Raw genomic sequence first — 18,716 nt, 5'->3', positions numbered from 1 at the left:
CCAAGCCAACAGCGAGTTGCAGTAGTCCAGACGGGAACGGACAAGTGCCTGGATTAGGACCTGTGCTGCTTCCTGTGTGAGTTAGGGTTGTACTCTACAGATGTTGCAGAGAATGAACCTGCAGGAGCAGGTCACTGCTTTGATGTTTGCAGAGAATGACAGGGTGTTGTCCAATTTCACGCGAAGGTTCTTTGCACTATGGAAGGGCAAAACTGTCAACTGTGATGAGCGGGCAAGCCTTCCCTTCTTGCGGAGCCGAGTGACTTGGTGTATAGAGAGAAGAGGAGAGGGCTTGGAACCGAGCCCTGGGGGACGCCAGTAGTGAGAGTATGGAATGCAGACACAGATCCTCTCCACGTCGCCAGGTAGGATGCAATCCAAGAGTGTGCAGTGTCTAAAACGCCAAGCCCTGAGAGGGTGGAGAGGAGGATCTGATGGTTCACAGTGTCGAAGGCAGCGGATAGAGCTAGGAGAGAGAGTCAGCTTTGGCAGTGAGGACAGCCTCCGTGACACAGAGAAGAGCAGTCTCGGTTAAGTGACCCGTATTGAAGCCTGACTGGTTGGGATCAAGAAGATCGTTCTGAGAGAAATAACAAGAAAGTTGATCAGAGACAGCACGCTCAAGTGTTTTGGAAATCAAATAAAAAGGGATACAGGTCTATAGTTTGACGTCAGATGAGTCGAGTGTTGGTTTCTTAAGGAGGGGAGCAACTCGGGCCATTTTGAAATCAGAGGGGACACAGCCAGTGGTCAGGGATGAGTTGATGAGGGAAGTGAGGAATGGGAGAAGGTCTCCAGAGATGGTCTGGAGAAGGGAGGAGGGGATGGGGTCGAGCGGGCTGGTTGTCGGGCGGCCAGACCTCACTAGTCACATGATATCATCTGGAGAGAGAGGGGAGAAAGAGTTCAAGGCATAGGAGTAGTTCTGTGTGATTGAAACCAGTGGACTCAATAGGCTGAGTGAATGAGTAGTGGATGTAGTCAACCTTTTTTTCAAAGTGGTTGACAAAGTAGTCCGCAGAGAGGGAGGGGATGCAGGATTAAGAAGGGAGGAGAAGGTGGAAAAGAGTTTCCTAGGGTTAGAGGCAGAAGCTTGAAATTGAAAGTGGCTTTAGCCACTTACAGAGGAATACATAGGAAGAGAAGGTAGAGATGTGGGAGTGAAAGGATGATAGGTCCTCTGGAAGTTTAGTTTTGTGCCATTTTTGCTCAGCTGCCCTCATCCCTGTTCTGTACGCTCGCAATGAGTCACTCAGCCACGGAGAAGGAGGGGAGGGCCGATCTGGCCGGGAGGAGAAGGGACAGTGCGAGTCATAGGATGTGGAAAGGGAGGAGAGTAGGGTTGAAGATGCAGAATCAGGAGACAGGAGGGAGAAGGATGATAGGATAGAAGAGGTGAGAGAGTTAAGATTGTGACAGTGCATGAGCATCTGGGTAGGGGCTGAGCGGTTAGGGTTGGAGGAAAGGAGACAGAAAAGTAAGCAAAGTAGTGATCAGAGACCTGGATAGGGGTTGCAGTGAGATTAGTAGGCGAACAGCCTCTAGTAAAGATGAGGTCAAGCATATTGCCTGCCTTGTGAGTTGGAGGGGATTGCGAAAGGGTGAGGTGAAAAGAGACAAGGAGGGAAAGAGAGAGTTGGAAAGTAATGAATCGAAAGCAGACGTTGGGAGGTTGAAGTTGCCAAGTACGAAGAGCCGGTGAGCCATTGTCAGGAAATGAGCTTATCAAGATGTCAAGCTCATTGAGGAACTCTCCAAGGGCACCTGGTGGGCGATAGATGACAAGAATGTTAAGCTTGAGTAGACAAGTGACAGTGACAGCATGGAATTCAAATGAGGAGATGGACAGGTGACAGAGAGGGAGAAAAGAGAAAATCTCCATTTATGAGAGAAAACATAGTCAGATGAAGGAAGTGCATCGGGATTAGCAGTGTTCTCTGGGGTGATGCATGTCTCCGTCAGGGCCAAAAAAGTCAAGGGATTGAAGGGCAGCATAAGCCGAGATGAACTCTGCGTTCTTGACCGCAGTTCCAAACGTGTGCCAGAGAACACAGAATTCCACATGGGATGTTTGCGCAGTATACACTAAAATTAGAACGGTTGCAGCCAAGGGGTGGGAAGCGTCTGTAAAGCCTATCGGGAGAGGTGAGAGAGTGGTGTGGAGCCTTCCTCGAACAACTTTGTTTCGGCGACGGTCTTAGTTTTGTGACAAAACCGACAATGACACGAGCGTCGCTTACAGCTGCCTCTGAAAAAACAATAATTGCTACTTGTCTAGCAGGGGGTGGAGAGTACACCTCCCTGTACTAATTGCTGATTGCCTAGGAGAGATGAAACCACTCCCCCTCCAATACTGCCACTGATTACAAAAACAAGTCACAAATTGACCTACCCCTTGATCCTGGTCGATGTGTCAACCATCATCTGAAAGTTAATAGCAGTCAGCACTTCACACACCAAGTAGGCCACTGGGTAGCACTTAAAGTAGATGGCCCTAGCTAGCAAAAAGACAGTACTAGACCACAACAGACAAAGCAAGTATACTTCTCACTCCTGGAAATATCCTCTAGCTGTAGAATGAAGCAAATGACATATTTTTCGACATTAAAATATAATCAATCAAACACTATATGAGTGTGTCTGTTATTTCAACCGCTGAAAAGAACCAGGCACTGCATGCCACAGTGTTGCTTAGGTTTACCCAGATACAGAGTGTATGAGCAAGAAGTTCTTTCCTTCTTGCTATTTGAACTACTCTGTTCACTCTCCTGCAGGAGAGATGAGGAATGACCTGTACATGACGCTGGAGAAAGGAGAGTTTGAGAAAGGAGGGAAGAGCGTTGCCAGGAACGTGGAGATCACGGTCTATGTGCTGGACATCGAAGGCCAGGTCATGAAGGTAAGATGATACATTCCTTAATTACTACATTCATTACTTTTAGCAAATTTCGTTTTTCATATCACAGCCATGATTGTGCTTTCAATTCTCGTAGCTCTACTGTAGTAACCTGGTTCAATCAGACTGAACGAGGCTGTTGTCTAATGTTGAAGGCCTATATGGGCACGTCTGGTTGTGTGATTTATGTATCTGCCTCAGCCAGCTGTGAGATGAGGATGAGTGTTGGTCATTGGTGGGGTACTCGTTTTCTCTGTAAAACACTGTGGTTTCCTGATCAGACAGGATGCTGCTGCCATACACAGAAAATAGATTTGATTCTGCTGCTGGTAGAGCTCTCCTCTGCATGCAACCCTGTCACTCACTCCGCCAGAGCGAGAGGCAGAGAGTGCTGTGCGTCACAGGTCCAGTAAACCGTGTGTGTGTGTGTCCTGCAATCTCCCTCCTCCTCTCGCCATCTCTTGCTTTCATCTCCACTGCCTATTAACACCCCTCTCTCCCCACTCTCTCCTCTCCCCTCTGCCCTCTCGTATCTACCCCTCCTCTCTTACCTCTCCCCTCTCTCTCCATCTCTCCTCTCTCTCCTCACTCCCTCTTTTCTCTCCCCTCTCTTTTTCCTCCCCTCTTTTTTTCCTCCCCTCTTTCTCTCCCCCCTCTCTACCGTCCTTCCTCTCTCCTGTTCTCTCTCTCCTCCAGAGTTATGTAGCGGCTGGTTCAGGGGAGCCAGGTGGGGATGTGTACCACTCCTTTGTGCTCTACCACAACAACAGTCCCCGCTGGGCTGAGCAGATCAAACTACCCATCCCTGTGGACATGTTCAGGGGCTCGCACGTCCGCTTTGAGTTCAGACACTGCTCCAGTAAGACACTACTCCACCACTACTCTGGGATAATGTATTGTGAGTGTGGGAGAAGAGGGATGCGTGTGTGTGTGTGTGTGTTTTTCTGGTTGTTTGTCTGTCTCTGTGTGTGTGTGTGTGTGTGTGTGTGTGTACTCCAATATTACTATATACACTACTGTTCAAAAGTTTTTGGTCACTTAGAAATGTCTTTGTTTTCCATGGAAACATGCATGAAATGAGTTGCAAAATGAATAGGAAATATGGTCAAGACGTTGACAAGGTTATAAATAATGATTTTGAATTGAAATAATAATTGTGTCCTTCAAACTTTGCTTTCGTCAAAGAATCCTCCATTTGCAGCAATTACAGCCTTGCAGACCTTTGGCATTCTAGTTGTCAATTTGTTGAGGTAATCTGAAGAGATTTCACCCCATGCTTCCTGCAGCACCTCCCACAAGTTGGATTGGTGGGCACTTGATGGGCACTTCTTACGTACCATACGGTCAAGCTGCTCCCACAACAGCTCATTAGGGTTAAGATCCGGTGACTGTGCTGGCCACTCCATCATAAACAGAATACCAGCTGACTGCTTCTTCCCAAAATAGTTATTGCATAGTTTGGAGCTGTGCTTTGGGTCATTGTCCGGTTGTAGGAGGAAACTGGCTCCAATTAAGTGCTGTCCACAGGGTATGGCATGGCATTGCAAAATGGAGTGATAGCCTTCAAGATCCCTTTTACCCTGTACAAATCTCCCACTTTACCACCACCAAATCACCCCCAGACCATCACATTGCCTCCACCATCCTTGACAGATGGCGTCAAGCACTCCTCCAGCATATTTATCATTTCTTCTGCGTCTCACAAACGTTTTTCTTTGTGATCCCGAACACCTCAAAGTTAGATCCGTCTGTCCATAACACTTTTTGCCAATCTTCCTCTGTCCAGTGTCTGTGTTATTTTGCCCTTCTTAATCTTTTCTTATTATTAGCCAGTCTGATATAAGGCTTTTTCTTGGCAACTCTGCCTAGAAGGTCAGCATCCCGGAGTCTTCTCTTCACTGTTGACGTTGAGACTGGTGTTTTGTGGGTACTATTTAATGAAGCTGCCAGTTTATGACTTGTGAGGCATCTGTTTCTCAAACTAGACACTCTAATGTACTTGTCTTCTTGCTCAGTTGTGCACCGGGGCCTCCCACTCCTCTTTCCATTCTGGTTAGAGCAAGTTTGCGCTGTTCTGTGTAGTAGGGGAGTAGTGCACAGCGTTGTACGAGATCTTCCGTTTCTTGGAAATTTCTCGCATGGAGTAGTCTTCATTTCTCAGAACAAGAATAGACTGGCGATTTTCAGAAGAAAGTCTTTGTTTCTGGCCATTTTGAGCCTGTAATCGAACCCACAAATGTTGATGCTCCAGATACTCAACTAGTCTAAAGAAGGCCAGTTTTATTGCTTCTTTAATCAGCAAAAGGCAAAAGGGTTTTCTAATGATCAATAGCCTTATAAAATGATCAACTTGGATTAGCTAACATAACGTGCCATTGGAACACAGGAGTGATGGTTGCTGATAATGGGCCTCTGTACGCCTATGTAGATATTCCATAAAAAAATCTGCCGTTTCCAGCTACAATAGTCATTTATAATATTAACAAGGACATTTTCTAAGTGACCCCAAACCTTTGAACGGTACTGTACATGTTTTGTATTATGAGACTAATATCAAGCCAGTCATGACTCCTCTTATGTGTGATTTGGGGATAACATACTCTCTCACGCTAAGTGTTGATGTGCTCTGTGGCCCTGTAGAGCTTGGAGGCCTGTTCAGTTGATATTGGGTTATTACGGCTGACTCTGTCTCTCTAAAGGAACTTTAGCTTGCGATGATCCTGAAGCACAGCCAGTGATATTATGGGTGTGGAGTGTTTACTGTTTGTTAGGTGCTCTTTGAGCCCACTGTCGAGGCTAACCTGCCAAGAGAACAGACGGCATGCACAACTGAAGCACAAGTCAAGAACATTACAACACACAACAACTTTACCCACACCACCACCACCGTGTCTCACACACATCTAACACCAATATCTTCCATTTGGTGGTGGCTCCGGTGATTGCAGTTTTAGAGGTTCTACTTTGTTTCTATGGTAACGGCTATCTGTTGAGACTGGGGCCAGTGTTGACAACTATTCTTCAGTGCGAGACGCTATTTGCTCCTTGATCTGTCGCTAGGTGACGTTTTGCCGTTGCCACGACGATGTCACCGCACCAATTTCTTGCTGCGGCATCTGATGTAGTGTTTTCACCCACCGCACACCCCCTCCCCTTGTGCTCCTCTGCCTGTCTGAAAACTTGCAAAAATATAGCGACCATAGTCGCTAAATTGGCGACACTGTGTGGGGCAGAAGCCGTAAGGTCAGAGGTCACAGTTGGGTCAGAGGTCAGGGGAGACATTTACAAAGATCTGTGGGCTTATTTAGATTCAAGAGAGTTGCAGCAGAGGCACCACGATGTGATTTCAATTGACATAATATGTACGTTAACTTTTCAATTGACATTAGCAACGGGCGGTTATGTTATTGTAAGCTTATGAGGTATGCAGGGAGGGTGCAACGGTACAGTACAGTGTGACTCAGCTATACGCCTTTTGCCAGCCTTTGGGGCGTTGTTGTTGCAGAGAGAGAGTTTGGGTGCTTGGCAACAGACATTCTTGCATTGCAGCTTAAAATTGACCGTAAATATCCCAATATCCCAGCCTATAGTGTAGCCGCTAGCCAGTAAGCATGTTAACAACAAACTATTAAACTACCATTACAAAACAACGTTGCAGTTTTGAAACAGCAGTGAAAGTGCAGCAACTTCAGCCGACTGTGGCATTTTGGACGCAGTAATTGCAGAATGACTGCAGTTATACTGCACTCTGACTGCAATCTTTTTTTGTAAGGGTATGCAAGAAATATGTGTTCATCTTAACAATATTACACTCTTGAATAATGCAACAATTCACAAGCATGTGTAGACAATAATAAATAAATAAAATGATTGTCCGTACACTCATTACATTTTAGCTTCAAGACAAAAGCAGTGAGTGCTAGCTAGCTAGACGTGAGCATTTCACAGCTTTACATGACAGTAATTAGTCTATTCTCTGGATTTTTTTCGAGAACCTCCTTCAACTTTCGTCAGTGTAAAAAGGGCCTGTGTCTCAATCTCCTCATAATCCTCTTCCTGGCCTGAAGTTGAGCGAGTCTCGGTATGTCACCCACTCCCACGACACTGAGGAACACTTCTCATGTGATGTCCACCTCCTGCTCTGACACAAGGCTGCCCTCATGGGCATACTGCAGCCTCTACAGAACTATGACTCATAGGTGTTGTTTTTCAACCTGCTACCTTAAAGGTGCCATTTTCTCTCCCTTCCTCCACGGCTCTTAAAATAGAGATTCGAGCTTTCAGGTTGAATGGATGCATAACACAGGAGTCTGGTGAGGGGAGGATGGCTCATAATAATGGCTGGAGTGGAGTAAATGGAATGAATTCCATTCCCAGCCATTGCTGTAACGCCGTCATCCCCAATTAAGGTGCCACCAGCCACCTGTGATGCATAACTGCACAGTCTAGTGCTCTATAGTATAGCTGTCTGATCGTAGAGTAGCAGAGGGTATCAGCGACCAGTGTGTTTCCGGGATAGTGACGTTGGATGTGTGCGGTGTTCCACAGCCAAAGACAAAGGGGAGAAGAAGCTGTTTGGCTACTCCTTCGTTCATCTGATGCAGGAGGACGGACGGACACTGCCGGACGGCACCCACGAGCTCATCATTCATAAGGTACTGGAGTCCCGCTGTACACGCACGCACACACGCAATCATTTCTCACCCGTCCACCGTGATAGTCGTCACTTAGGTAGGCGTTCCACATTAGTGGCGGACGAGTCGATCCATACTGCTTAATGCAAATCTCTTTGAGACCTTGAGGAAAAAAAGCTGTAATAATACGGTCTCGGTATTATTATTGATTGTGGCTGCTTGGCTCGACAGTGAAGGCTAGCTTCAGCTTCAGCAATGAGCAGGCTAGCAGGATGATGAGTAATATCTGTTTATGTGATGTCCAATAACCGTGAGACATTGGTGGAGTGTGTGTGTGTGCTGGGTGGGTGGGTATTTTCTGTAAGCACACATGCACAAATGCACACACACACACATCACATGCTCACACTGCTATTTCCCGTTGAGACTTTTCCAGCTTATACTCTGTCATAAACAGGCGCTTGCCACCCCAGCTGGTTTTCATTGCTTCCCCAGTAAGCTCTCCACTTAACACATGGCCTGTCCAAAGCAAACAGCAGCTAAACCAACCCTCAGGCACAGCCAATTAAACACAGCTCTGCGCTACGGGGCCTGTTTTGGGGTGTAGCTCGGAGTAATTGCCGGTTGAGCTAGACAGGGCTAGGGAGCATAAGCTGCAGAGACAGAGGTTACAGAGCACACAATAGTTCGCTGCTGGCTAGCAAGGAACTGTTCTGAGAGACGGGCAGGGCTAGTTAGCACCTAAGGCAGGGTAAGAGAGCATGCACAGGTTGTGGGTAGTCTGGACTATTCTGAGACAGAGAAAGATACACAGGCAGGGGTAAAGAGGTTTTGGCCTGAAAGAGAGACAATATATTCCAAGGTACTGTAGAGAGACACAGGTTATAGGTTGTCGAGACCCATCTTAGTTAGACAGTCATACAGGGAGAGAACAGAGGAGTTGAGACAGTGGGAGGAGCCATTATGCGGCCACTCCCTCCCTGTGGTTCTGGGCTTGGCTCTCTGCAGGTTGACCCCGCTGCCCTGTCCTAGGCCTGCTCACCACCTCATTAAGAAGACTCCCATTGCTGACAGGTCATTTCCCCTAACGCAGGAGAAACGGAGAGGTTAAAAACACCTTGGCCTGGCTTCAGATGCGTAAAGTGCTATAATTCATAACAAATACAGCTGCTTTTGGAGCCTTGCGCTTTGAAGTGCTTACATGCGTCTCCCCTTTTGTGGATCTTTGATGTGCTATTACCTGAGACATCCGGTTCTCTGTAGGATTTTAGGGGAATTGCATTTGATGCCGCTTAAGAGAGAGAATCTTCTTGTGTTGTTTTCCATTGGCGTAAAAAATCCACTCCCTGTCAGATGGAAGTCAGGACAAAAAGCTGAAAGAAATTGACGTGGCCTAGTTCCTCATCGCCAAAATGGGGAAGAGGGATTCAGCACTAACCACGTGTAAGCATCAGAGTGGGAATAGCCTGCCTGAACTGTTAGTCAGAACACATTTAAACACTAGCTTCAAAATACTTTCCAATCTGTGCCGATAAATTAGAAAGCATGGCTAAAATAATTTAAAGTTAGAGAATTGTAAAATACACAGTGCTCACTTTATAGTGTCCCCAGCCCTTTGCAATATTTAATTGAAATAAATATACTGTAGTTGTTTGAATGATGGTGATAATAATAATGCTATATTAAATCCCACCATGAGCACTTTCCGGGGTGTATGGAAGCAGCATATTGTAGTGGAACAAACTCCTTAATGTTTGAGAATGCAGTTAAGTAATGAACCAAATACCGTAATACTTTAGCCTTTTTCTCCAATCTCCTGTAGTGGCTCTAACCCACTACTGCATCTCTGCTCCTTTCAGTGTGAGGAGAACGCTAACCTCCAGGACTCTAGCTGCTACCTCAAGCTGCCCTTCTCCAAAGCCAATCTGCCCGGCAACAACCAGGCTGTGAAAGGCACCAAGGAATCCTTTTGGATCACGTCCTTCCTCTGCTCCACTAAACTCACACAGAATGGTAAGAGGGGAAGTCAAAGTACTAGAGCTTGCATCTGCACGGTAGACCTACACCCGAACCAGTAGACCGACACCTTCCCCACACCACAGTAGGTCCGCTCCAACTTTCTATGGATCTATTATCCAGCGACAGATCACTTACTAGTGTGACGTGTATCCTTTTGTCTGGATAGTGGATAATCTGTCTGTTTCTGACTCGTCCGGAGTCGTTGTCTTGCCTTGAATATTACTGTAGTATTGCTGAATTCTCAAACAGTCTACCACTCAGTGTAAATATTCTAAAATGTGAGCTGCACATAGTGAGTAGAGACATTGTGCAAGGAATATATCTAGGTTATTGTCTGGGGAAATGCAGGTAGTTCCTCACATCTAGACTGACAGCATTTTGCAGACACCTTCAGAAGTGCAGGTGGAGACTGAGTCCTTTATTCTTCAACCTGGATATTTTATTCATATCGTCTGGGGGTTTTAACACTGGGAGAATTGCTTTATGTCTTTTAAAGCTCGTTACATTATGAGATGTCGTCATTATTTTGAATTTGTGGATTGTTTGAATGTAAATGTGTTCTCTTTTTATATCTTTTAAATAGAATATAATTTCATTGTTTTTTTCCCCAGAAGGAACTTCAGTAATTAAATTATAGCGCTTAAACCATACGCCCTCATATTGCTTTGACAGAAATGTTCTGGTTTTTCCAAATAGTGAATTAAAGTTGTTTCTCTGTACGCATACTCAGAGTAGTGTATTCAATAACGCTTCTTCATTGCCTTGCCATGATATTGTTTGACAAGACAACGGCACGTTGCCATTTTATGCAGAAACCCAGGCTACTGTGCAGATGTAGAGTCTTAATTTGATCACTTTTGTTGCTGAGAATTTTCCTGCTGTAACAAACTGGATCAAATTAAGATCCTACATCTGTATGTTTCTCTCTGTGGGGGTGTGTCTGTGTCTAGGAACCAAGAGTCAACAGTCTCTCACATCATGGACAACCTTAGTTAGTAACGGTGGTTGTTTCTCTTCATGTGTCTCTGTAGGTGACATGTTAGACCTGCTGAAGTGGAGAGCCCACCCAGAGAGGATCAATGACAGCCTGTCAAAGCTGAAAGAGATCGATGGCTCTGAGATAGTCAAGGTACCGCCCTTCCCCGGGGCCTCTATCTTCACCCTGATTGGTTCAGGATCACGTCACTCAAACAATGTCCTGTTTTAGATTGGCCTTTTTGTGATTTACTTATAAAAGTCTGCCCATCTTCAAAAGAGAAATGTGTTCAAGACGTGTTTGATAGATGTATCATATGATTGTCATCCACATGATCTCATAGATATTCACTCATGTACATCTATCACTCTATCTCTCCCTCACCAGTTTTTACAGGACACACTTGATACGCTCTTTGGGATCTTGGACGAGAGTTCCCAGAGGTATGGGCTGAAGGTGTTTGACTGCCTGGTAAGTGGCTACTGCTTCTGTGGTCTTCTATTTCCTAGCATATTGTTTTCTCCCTCCCTGACAGCTAAATCGTTAGTTGATTCTACACACTGCTGGTTTGAATGCTGGTTGGAGGCAGGATTGGGATGTCATGACGGCAGAACTAATTGTGTGTGTGCGTGCGCATGAGTTGGGAAGTAGACCAAGCCTCGTTAGAGAAGAAGGCCTGTGTCCAATAGTGGCTTACTGTGGTCAGAGAGAAAAAAGTGCAATGATGCATGGTAAACACAGACACACAGACACACTGGAAGCTTGAGCCAATGGATGGGCTTAATACTGTAACGCTTCACAGCCTTCGTTGATCAATCCCAGTCCAGTCATGCTGCATCACTCTAATATAGAGCTGAGGGATTGGTCTGCTTGCAATTGACTTGGTCCAGTCAATCATTCACTCTCACTCACTCACTTACTCACTCACTCACTCACTCACTCACTCACTCACTCACTCACTCACTCACTCACTCACTCACTCACTCACTCATCTCTGCTCTGTTCTTCTTTATCATGGGTGAAAGTGAGGCAATCAAACTGCCTTTGTGATTGCAAGATGAATCGGGACAACTAGGCCAGTTTGTGTCACATAGGAGGTTAGGTTGAATAAATATGTATATATCTTTTTTAATTTAACCTTTATTTAACTAGGCAAGTCAGTTAAGAACAAATTCTTGTTTACAATGGCGTTCGTTGTTGGCTAAATAAAGGGCATTGCATTTTGTGGAAAGCATAAAGCGGTATGTGACGGAGTTATTTCCCTTCCTCTTTCAGGTCCACATCATTAACCTGCTACAGGACAGCAAGTTCCATCATTTCAAACCCGTCATGGATACCTACATCGAGAGTCATTTTGCTGGAGCCTTGTCTTACAGGTGTGTTTCTCTCTTTCTCCTCCTAGGGTGTATTATGGTTGTTTTATGGTTATCCTATGGTAGGACCTACAGTATACTACCTGGTAATAATGGTAGGCGGTAAAGTTGTTTCCGTGGTGTGAACGAGTCACCTGCGGCGCCACCTGTTTTGAAAATTATAATTAGGATCATGTGTACTCAATGTCTCACATTGATTTGGCCCGGCAAGCACACACTTCCTGCCATATACACTCACTGTTCCACAGACGCTGTGCTGTCGCCTCAAACTCACAATGTGATACACTCACACTGTTCTGCACACACTACCTGCTAAGAGCTCACACTGCTCATTTCTCACTAACACCCCTCTCCTGTCAGGCTCACAGCTAAAGCTCTCACCTCTTCCTTACCTAAAATAAACTCAATAAACTCACCCTCATTTAGAGAGAGAGTGTTGCCTGCCTCTAGACTCATAGTCTACGGTGGTTTAGTTGAGTTGTTCAGTGACTTCAGTAGGATATAATACTGTATGTACACTATACACTACCGTTCAAAAGTTTGGGGTCACTTAGAAATGTCCTTGTTTTGCTTCATCCCTAAATAATTATTGCATAGTTTGGAGCTGTGCTTTGGGTCATTGTCCTGTTGTAGGAGGAAACTGGCTCCAATTAAGTGCTGTCCACAGGGTATGGCATGGTGTTGCAAAATGGAGTGATAGCCTTCAAGATCCCTTTTACCCTGTACAAATCTCCCACTTTACCACCACCAAATCACCCCCAGACCATCACATTGACTCTACCATGCTTGACAGATGGCGTCAAGCACTCCTCCAGCATCTTTTCATTTTTTCTGCATCACACGAATGTTCTTCTTTGTCATCCGAAACACCTCAAACTTAGATTTGTCTGTCCATAACACTTTTTTCCAATCTTCCTCTGTCCCGTGTCTGTGTTCTTTTGCCCTTCTTCATCTTTTCTTTTTATTGGCCAGTCTGAGATATGGCTTTTTCTTTGCAACTCTGCCTAGAAGGCCAGCATCCCAGTGTCGCTCTTCACTGTTGATGTTGAGACGGATGTTTGTGGGTACTAATTAATGAAGCTGAGGACTTGTGAGGCGTCTGTTTCTCAAACTAGACACTCTACTGTACTTGTCTTCTTGCTCAGTTGTGCACCGGGGCCTCCCACTCCTCTTTCTATTCTGGTTAAAGCGAGTTTGCACTGTTCTGTGAAGGGAGTAGTACACAGCGTTGTGCGAGATCTTCAGTTTCTTGGCAATTTCTCACATGGAATAGCCTTAATTTCTCAGAACAAGAATAGACTGACGAGTTTCAGAAGAAAGGTCTTTGTTTCTGGCCAGTTTGAGCCTGTACTCGAACCCACAAATGCTGATGCCCCAGATACTCAACTAGTCTAAAGAAGGCCAGTTTTATTGCTTCTTTAATCAGTACAACAGTTTTCATCTGTGCTAACATAATTGCAAAAGGGTTTGCTAATGATCAATTAGCCTTTTTAAAATGATAAACTTGGATTAGCTAACATAACGTGCCATTGGAACACAGGACTAATGGTTGCTGATAATGGGCCTCTTTACGCCTATGTAGATATTCCATAACAAATCTGCCACTTATAGCTACAATAGTCATTTACAAAATTAACAATGTCTACACTGTATTTCTGATCAATTTTATGTTATTTTAATTGACAAAAAATGTGCTTTTCTTTCAAAAACAAGGAAAATTTGAAGTGACCCCAAACTTTTGTACGGTAGTGTATATGCAAAGGTATGTGGACACCCCTTCAAATTAGTGTATATGGCTGTTTCAGCCACACTCGTTGCTGACAGGTGTATAAAATTGAGCACACAGCCATGCAATTGCCATAGACTAACATTGGCAGTAGAATGGCCTTACTGAAGAGCTCAGTGCCAATGTGACACCGTCATAGGAAGCCACCTTTCCAACAAGTCAGTTCGTCAAATTTCTGCCCTGCTATAGCTGCTCTGGTGTGCTGTTATTGTGAAGTGGAAACGTTTAGGAGCAACAATGACTCACAGAATGTGAATGTGAGTGCTGAAGCCTGTAGCGCGTAAACAATTCTGTCCTCGGTTGCAACTGTTCGTTGGGAGCTTCATGAAATGGGTTTCCATGGACGAGCAGCCACACAAACCTAAGATCACCATCCACAATGCCAAGCGTCGGCTGGAGTGGTGTAAAGTTTACCGCCATTGGATTCTGGAGCAGTGGAAACGCGTTCTCTGAAGTGATGAATCAGGCTTCACTCTCTCGCAGTCCGACGGACGAATCTAGGTTTGTCGGATGCCAGGAGAACGCTACCTGCTCGACTGCATTGTGCCAACTGTAAAGTTTGGTGGAGGAGGAATAATGGTCTGTGGCTGTTTTACATGGTTTGGGCTAGGCCCCTTAGTTCCAGTGAAGGGAAATTTTAATGCTACAACACAATGACATTCTAGACAATTCTGCGCTTCCAACTTTGTGGCAACAGTTTGGTGAAGGCTCTTTCCTGTTTCAGCATGACAATGCCCCCGTACACAAAACAAGGTCCATATAGAGATTGTTTGTCGATATCGTTGTAGAAGAACTTGACTGGCCTGCACAGAGCCTTGACCTCAACCCCATCGGACACCTTTGGAATGAATTGGAACGCCGACTGCGAGCCAGCCATAGTCGCCCAACATCAGTGCCCGACCTCATTAATGCTGTTGTGGCTGAATGGAAGCAAATCTCTGCAGCAATGTTCCGACGTCTAGTGGAACGCCTTCCCAGAAGAGTGGAGGCTGTTATCGCAGCAAAAAGGGGGGACCGACTCCATATTAATGCTCGTGATTTTGGAATGAGCTGTACGTCGAGCAGGTGTCCACATACTTTTGACCATGTAGTGTATCAATTCAGTAATAGAAATAAGATTGTACACTTTATTAGCTGATTATGTCCAACAAAATGGTGGCTGTCTCTTCAGTACGCTATGTACCCAAGGGAAAAACCAATCAACCTGTGATCACGGTCCAATCACAGAAAAGCAGGCGACACATCTCTCACACAGATGTTCGTTCCGTGGAATTTACAGTGCTCTCTCCACCGTTTCCCCTTTGCTTGTACTCATACTGTCTCTGATGATTTTGTTCAATTATCTGTAAGCGTGTGCTCTCTCAAACCTGGCCATTAGTGTTAATACACTACACAGTGTGAATTTGAAAATATTGTGATCGCACCATTGCACAGCCACACACAGACGTTTTATAAACCGACCCTTGGGTTCTGTATCTTTTTTGTCGAATAAACAGAACACGATCGGAGGTTGTTCAGGCCTAGACGTTGTTGATGAACACCATCGCCATACATTTTTAACAACATGGGTGTATCATACGCAAATATTTGACATGCGCTATACAGCGTTCACTCGCGCCACACCAAGGCGCTCTTTGTGTGTTGTGCCTCTGGGATGTGTAGGTGGATGCTTGGGATTGTTGGTGGAAATGCATTGTGATCCGCAGAGAAAGGTCGAGTTCAGTAGTTGATGCTAGGCGTGTGTGTGTTTTTCTCTCTCGCAGGGACCTGATCAAAGTACTGAAGTGGTACGTGGATCGCATCATAGACGCTGAGCACCAAGATCACATTCAGCAGGTCCTCAAGGTGAGTGTGTGCTCCTGAACGCACGCACACACACACACACACACACACACACACACACACACACACACACACACACACACACACACATCCTCTTCAGCGTGTGTTGAGGATATCTTTCCAATTTGTAAGTCGCTCTGGATAAGAGCGTCTGCTAAATGACTTAAATGTAAATGTAAAAATATCTCCGTATCGTTCATTAGTCTCTTTTCGCCACCTCTCTCTCATATTGTTGCTGCATGCAGTTTCAAAAGTGGAAATACTACACCTTGGGTGTTCAACATTTCCGTAACATGTTACTTTTAATGGGCCTAGTAGCACACATAATTGCAGGGACCCACATTCAACGACACTAATATGTTTCCCCATTATGTTTTAATACCAGTGTTGTCTAGTGTTATGGTGGATGAGTGATGTTATCAGGGAGTAACTGGGTGTTTCTTTATGTTCCCCCCCCCCCCCAGGCCACTGAGTACATCTTTAAGTACATCATCCAGTCCCGGCGTCTCTTCGCCCTCGCCACGGGGGGTCAGAGCGAGGAGGAGTTCCGCTGCTGCGTCCACGAGCTCTTCATGTCCATCCGCTTCTTCCTGTCCCAGGAGAACAAGATCACCAGCCCCGTCACGCAGACACAGGTGTGTCGGTGTGTGTGTGTTTTTGTGACGGTGTGTGTGTGTGTGCACCTGATACGGACACAGTGGCTTGACGCAGTGCAGACATGATACATGCCCCACATGATTGATAGAGAGCACAGAGGTCATCAGCATTGCATCCTGGTCTGGCTTGCTTTATTTGCGATGGGCAATAACAGCAGGTGGCAGGCTTCTCTGTGTGTATGTGTGTGTGTGTGTGTGTGTGTGTGTGTGTTGTTTCAAGCAATAAGCAATCCCACTTAATTCAGTTTGATTTGTAAGAAAATGTTTTTAATTGAATTTCACGCAGATAATAAGCCCTGGAGATACTTTGTAATTCATACTTTGTCTTGGGGGGCTGCACAGCAACAAACCAGGCTGAACTGCTCTCCAGGAAGACTAAAACAAAGCTGCTAAACACGCCCACAAATAATCTGAATTTCACACAGTGTAGCGTGTGTGTCTTCACGTGTCTGCGTGTCTCCGTCTTCAGCTGATGTCTTTGTTTGTACAGACACACACGGTACTATGAGGGTGTGTGTGTGCTTATGTGCTTATTATACACCAGAGACCTTGTCCTCCTTCCCCCAAATCCTCGAGATCCTAATCTACAGTAATACATTATATGTGTGTGTGTGTGTGTCCCTGCTCTCTCTAATAATCATCTCTCCCCAGTGGCCTCCAGCCTGTCTCACCCTTGGGCCCTCCACAGATAATGTGTGGGTCTAATTCATGGTTGCACACTAAGATATAAGCCACTGGGGTGTGTGTGTGTGTGTGTGTGTGTGTGTGTGTGTTTACTGCACACTTAGCTGTGTAAACTCCCACAGCAGCCCACCCTAATGAACCCAGCTGATAATGACCTGGCCCGTCAGTCTGTCTGTTCACCCTGTTGCGTGAGTGACCATTCACTCTGGCTCTCACTCTCTGCTGGAGATCCTCGCCACACACCGCACTGTTATTTTCACCTTGTGTGGGTTGTTATTACGCCCTGGTGTCATCATGCTGCTCCACCTGTCCTCCCTTCCAGTGCCGCCGGGAAATCATTTTAACTAGACACAGAGGCTCTCTGTCAGAACAGTAACAGTAACAGTGTGCACCTCTTAGCACAATCCAGTAAAACAAATGGCTGATTGCTGAGCTATTGTAATCTTGATCTACAACAGAACAGAACAATGGCTATAGGAGAATGCAGGTCAGGCCACTCCTAATCCATGTTAATCTGGCGCCCCCCCCCCCCCCCCCCCGTCCTGTATTACACTGTGCTGCTGTTGATGGCACCTCTGGATTAGGTGTGTTGGAGGCATTAATGAATGCTGCCTACATGGCAAACTCTCCATGAAGACCAGTGGTTTGGGATTGGAGATCAGCATAAATGTAAATTCCAATTTTGCCATGAGGATGAGATTTATTTAGCAGTTTTACATCTAATTACCTTCAATTCTACACATTTGCCATGGGGCAGAGATAAAAAAAAATATATATATTTTAAAGCTCTTCTCATGCTACACTACACATTTGCAACCGAGGACAGAATTTTTTACGCGCTACGGGCTTCAGCACTCACATTCTGTGAGCTTGTGTGGCCTACCACTTCACAGCTGAGCCATTGTTGCTCCTAAACGTTTCCACTTCACAATAACGGCACTTACAGTTCAACGGGTCAGCTATAGCAGGGCAGAAATTTGATGAACTGACTTGTTGGAAAGGTGGCTTCCTATGACGGTGCCGCGTTGAAAGTCACTGAGCTCTTCAGTAAGGCCATTCTACTGCCAATGTTTGTCTATGGCGATTGCATGGCTGTGTGCTCGATGTTATACACCTGTCAGCAACGGGTGTGGCTGAAACAGCCATATACACTAATTTGAAGGTGTGTCCACATACCTTTGCATATACACTACCGTTGAAAAGTTTGGGGTCACTTCAAATTTTCCTTGTTTTTGAAAGAAAAGCAAATTTTTTGTCAATTAAAATAACATAAAATTGATCAGAAATACAGTGTAGACATTGTTAATTTTGTAAATTACTATTGTAGCTACAAGTGGCAGATTTTTTTATGGAATATCTACATAGGCGTACAGAGGTCCATTATCAGCAAAGTCCTGGTACGTTATGTTAGCTAATCCAATGTTAGCTAATCCAAGTTTATCATTTTAAAAAGGGAAATTGATAATTAGCAAACCCTTTTGCAATTATGTTAGCACAGATGAAAACTGTTGTACTGATTAAAGAAGCAATAAAACTGGCCTTCTTTAGACTAGTTGAGTATCTGGGGCATCAGCATTTGTGGGTTCGATTACAGGCTCAAAATGGCCAGAAACAAAGACCTTTCTTCTGAAACTCGTCAATCTATTCTTGTTCTGAGAAATTAAGGCTATTCCCTGCGAGAAATTGCCAAGAAACTGAAGATCTAGCACAACGCTGTGTACTACTCCCTTCACAGAACAAACTGGCTCTAACCAGAATAGAAAGAGAAGGCCCCGGTGCACAACTGAGCAAGAGGACAAGTACATTAGAGTGTCTAGTTTGAGAAACAGGCGCCTCACAAGTCCTCAGCT

At 45.2% G+C, this 18,716-nt stretch overlaps 1 protein-coding gene across 5 annotated transcripts in view; it reads left to right on the top strand.

Annotated features, from left to right (window-relative positions):
* The window catches only part of dock4b (dedicator of cytokinesis 4b), a 146,813-nt gene that overhangs the window by 86,148 nt on the left and 41,949 nt on the right, over positions 1–18,716 (top strand). For all 5 annotated transcript variants that reach the window (XM_071386971.1, XM_071386968.1, XM_071386969.1 and 2 more), the window contains exons 14-22: positions 2,775–2,899; positions 3,593–3,755; positions 7,445–7,551; positions 9,390–9,543; positions 10,581–10,678; positions 10,913–10,996; positions 11,801–11,901; positions 15,448–15,529; positions 15,991–16,161. In XM_071386971.1, the coding sequence (XP_071243072.1) occupies positions 2,775–2,899; positions 3,593–3,755; positions 7,445–7,551; positions 9,390–9,543; positions 10,581–10,678; positions 10,913–10,996; positions 11,801–11,901; positions 15,448–15,529; positions 15,991–16,161 (1,085 nt within the window). The remainder of the gene's footprint in view (positions 1–2,774; positions 2,900–3,592; positions 3,756–7,444; positions 7,552–9,389; positions 9,544–10,580; positions 10,679–10,912; positions 10,997–11,800; positions 11,902–15,447; positions 15,530–15,990; positions 16,162–18,716) is intronic.

This window comes from Salvelinus alpinus, chromosome 37, assembly GCF_045679555.1.
Source record: "Salvelinus alpinus chromosome 37, SLU_Salpinus.1, whole genome shotgun sequence".
NCBI lineage: Eukaryota > Metazoa > Chordata > Actinopteri > Salmoniformes > Salmonidae > Salvelinus > Salvelinus alpinus.
This window is presented reverse-complemented; position numbering and strand designations above follow the sequence as displayed.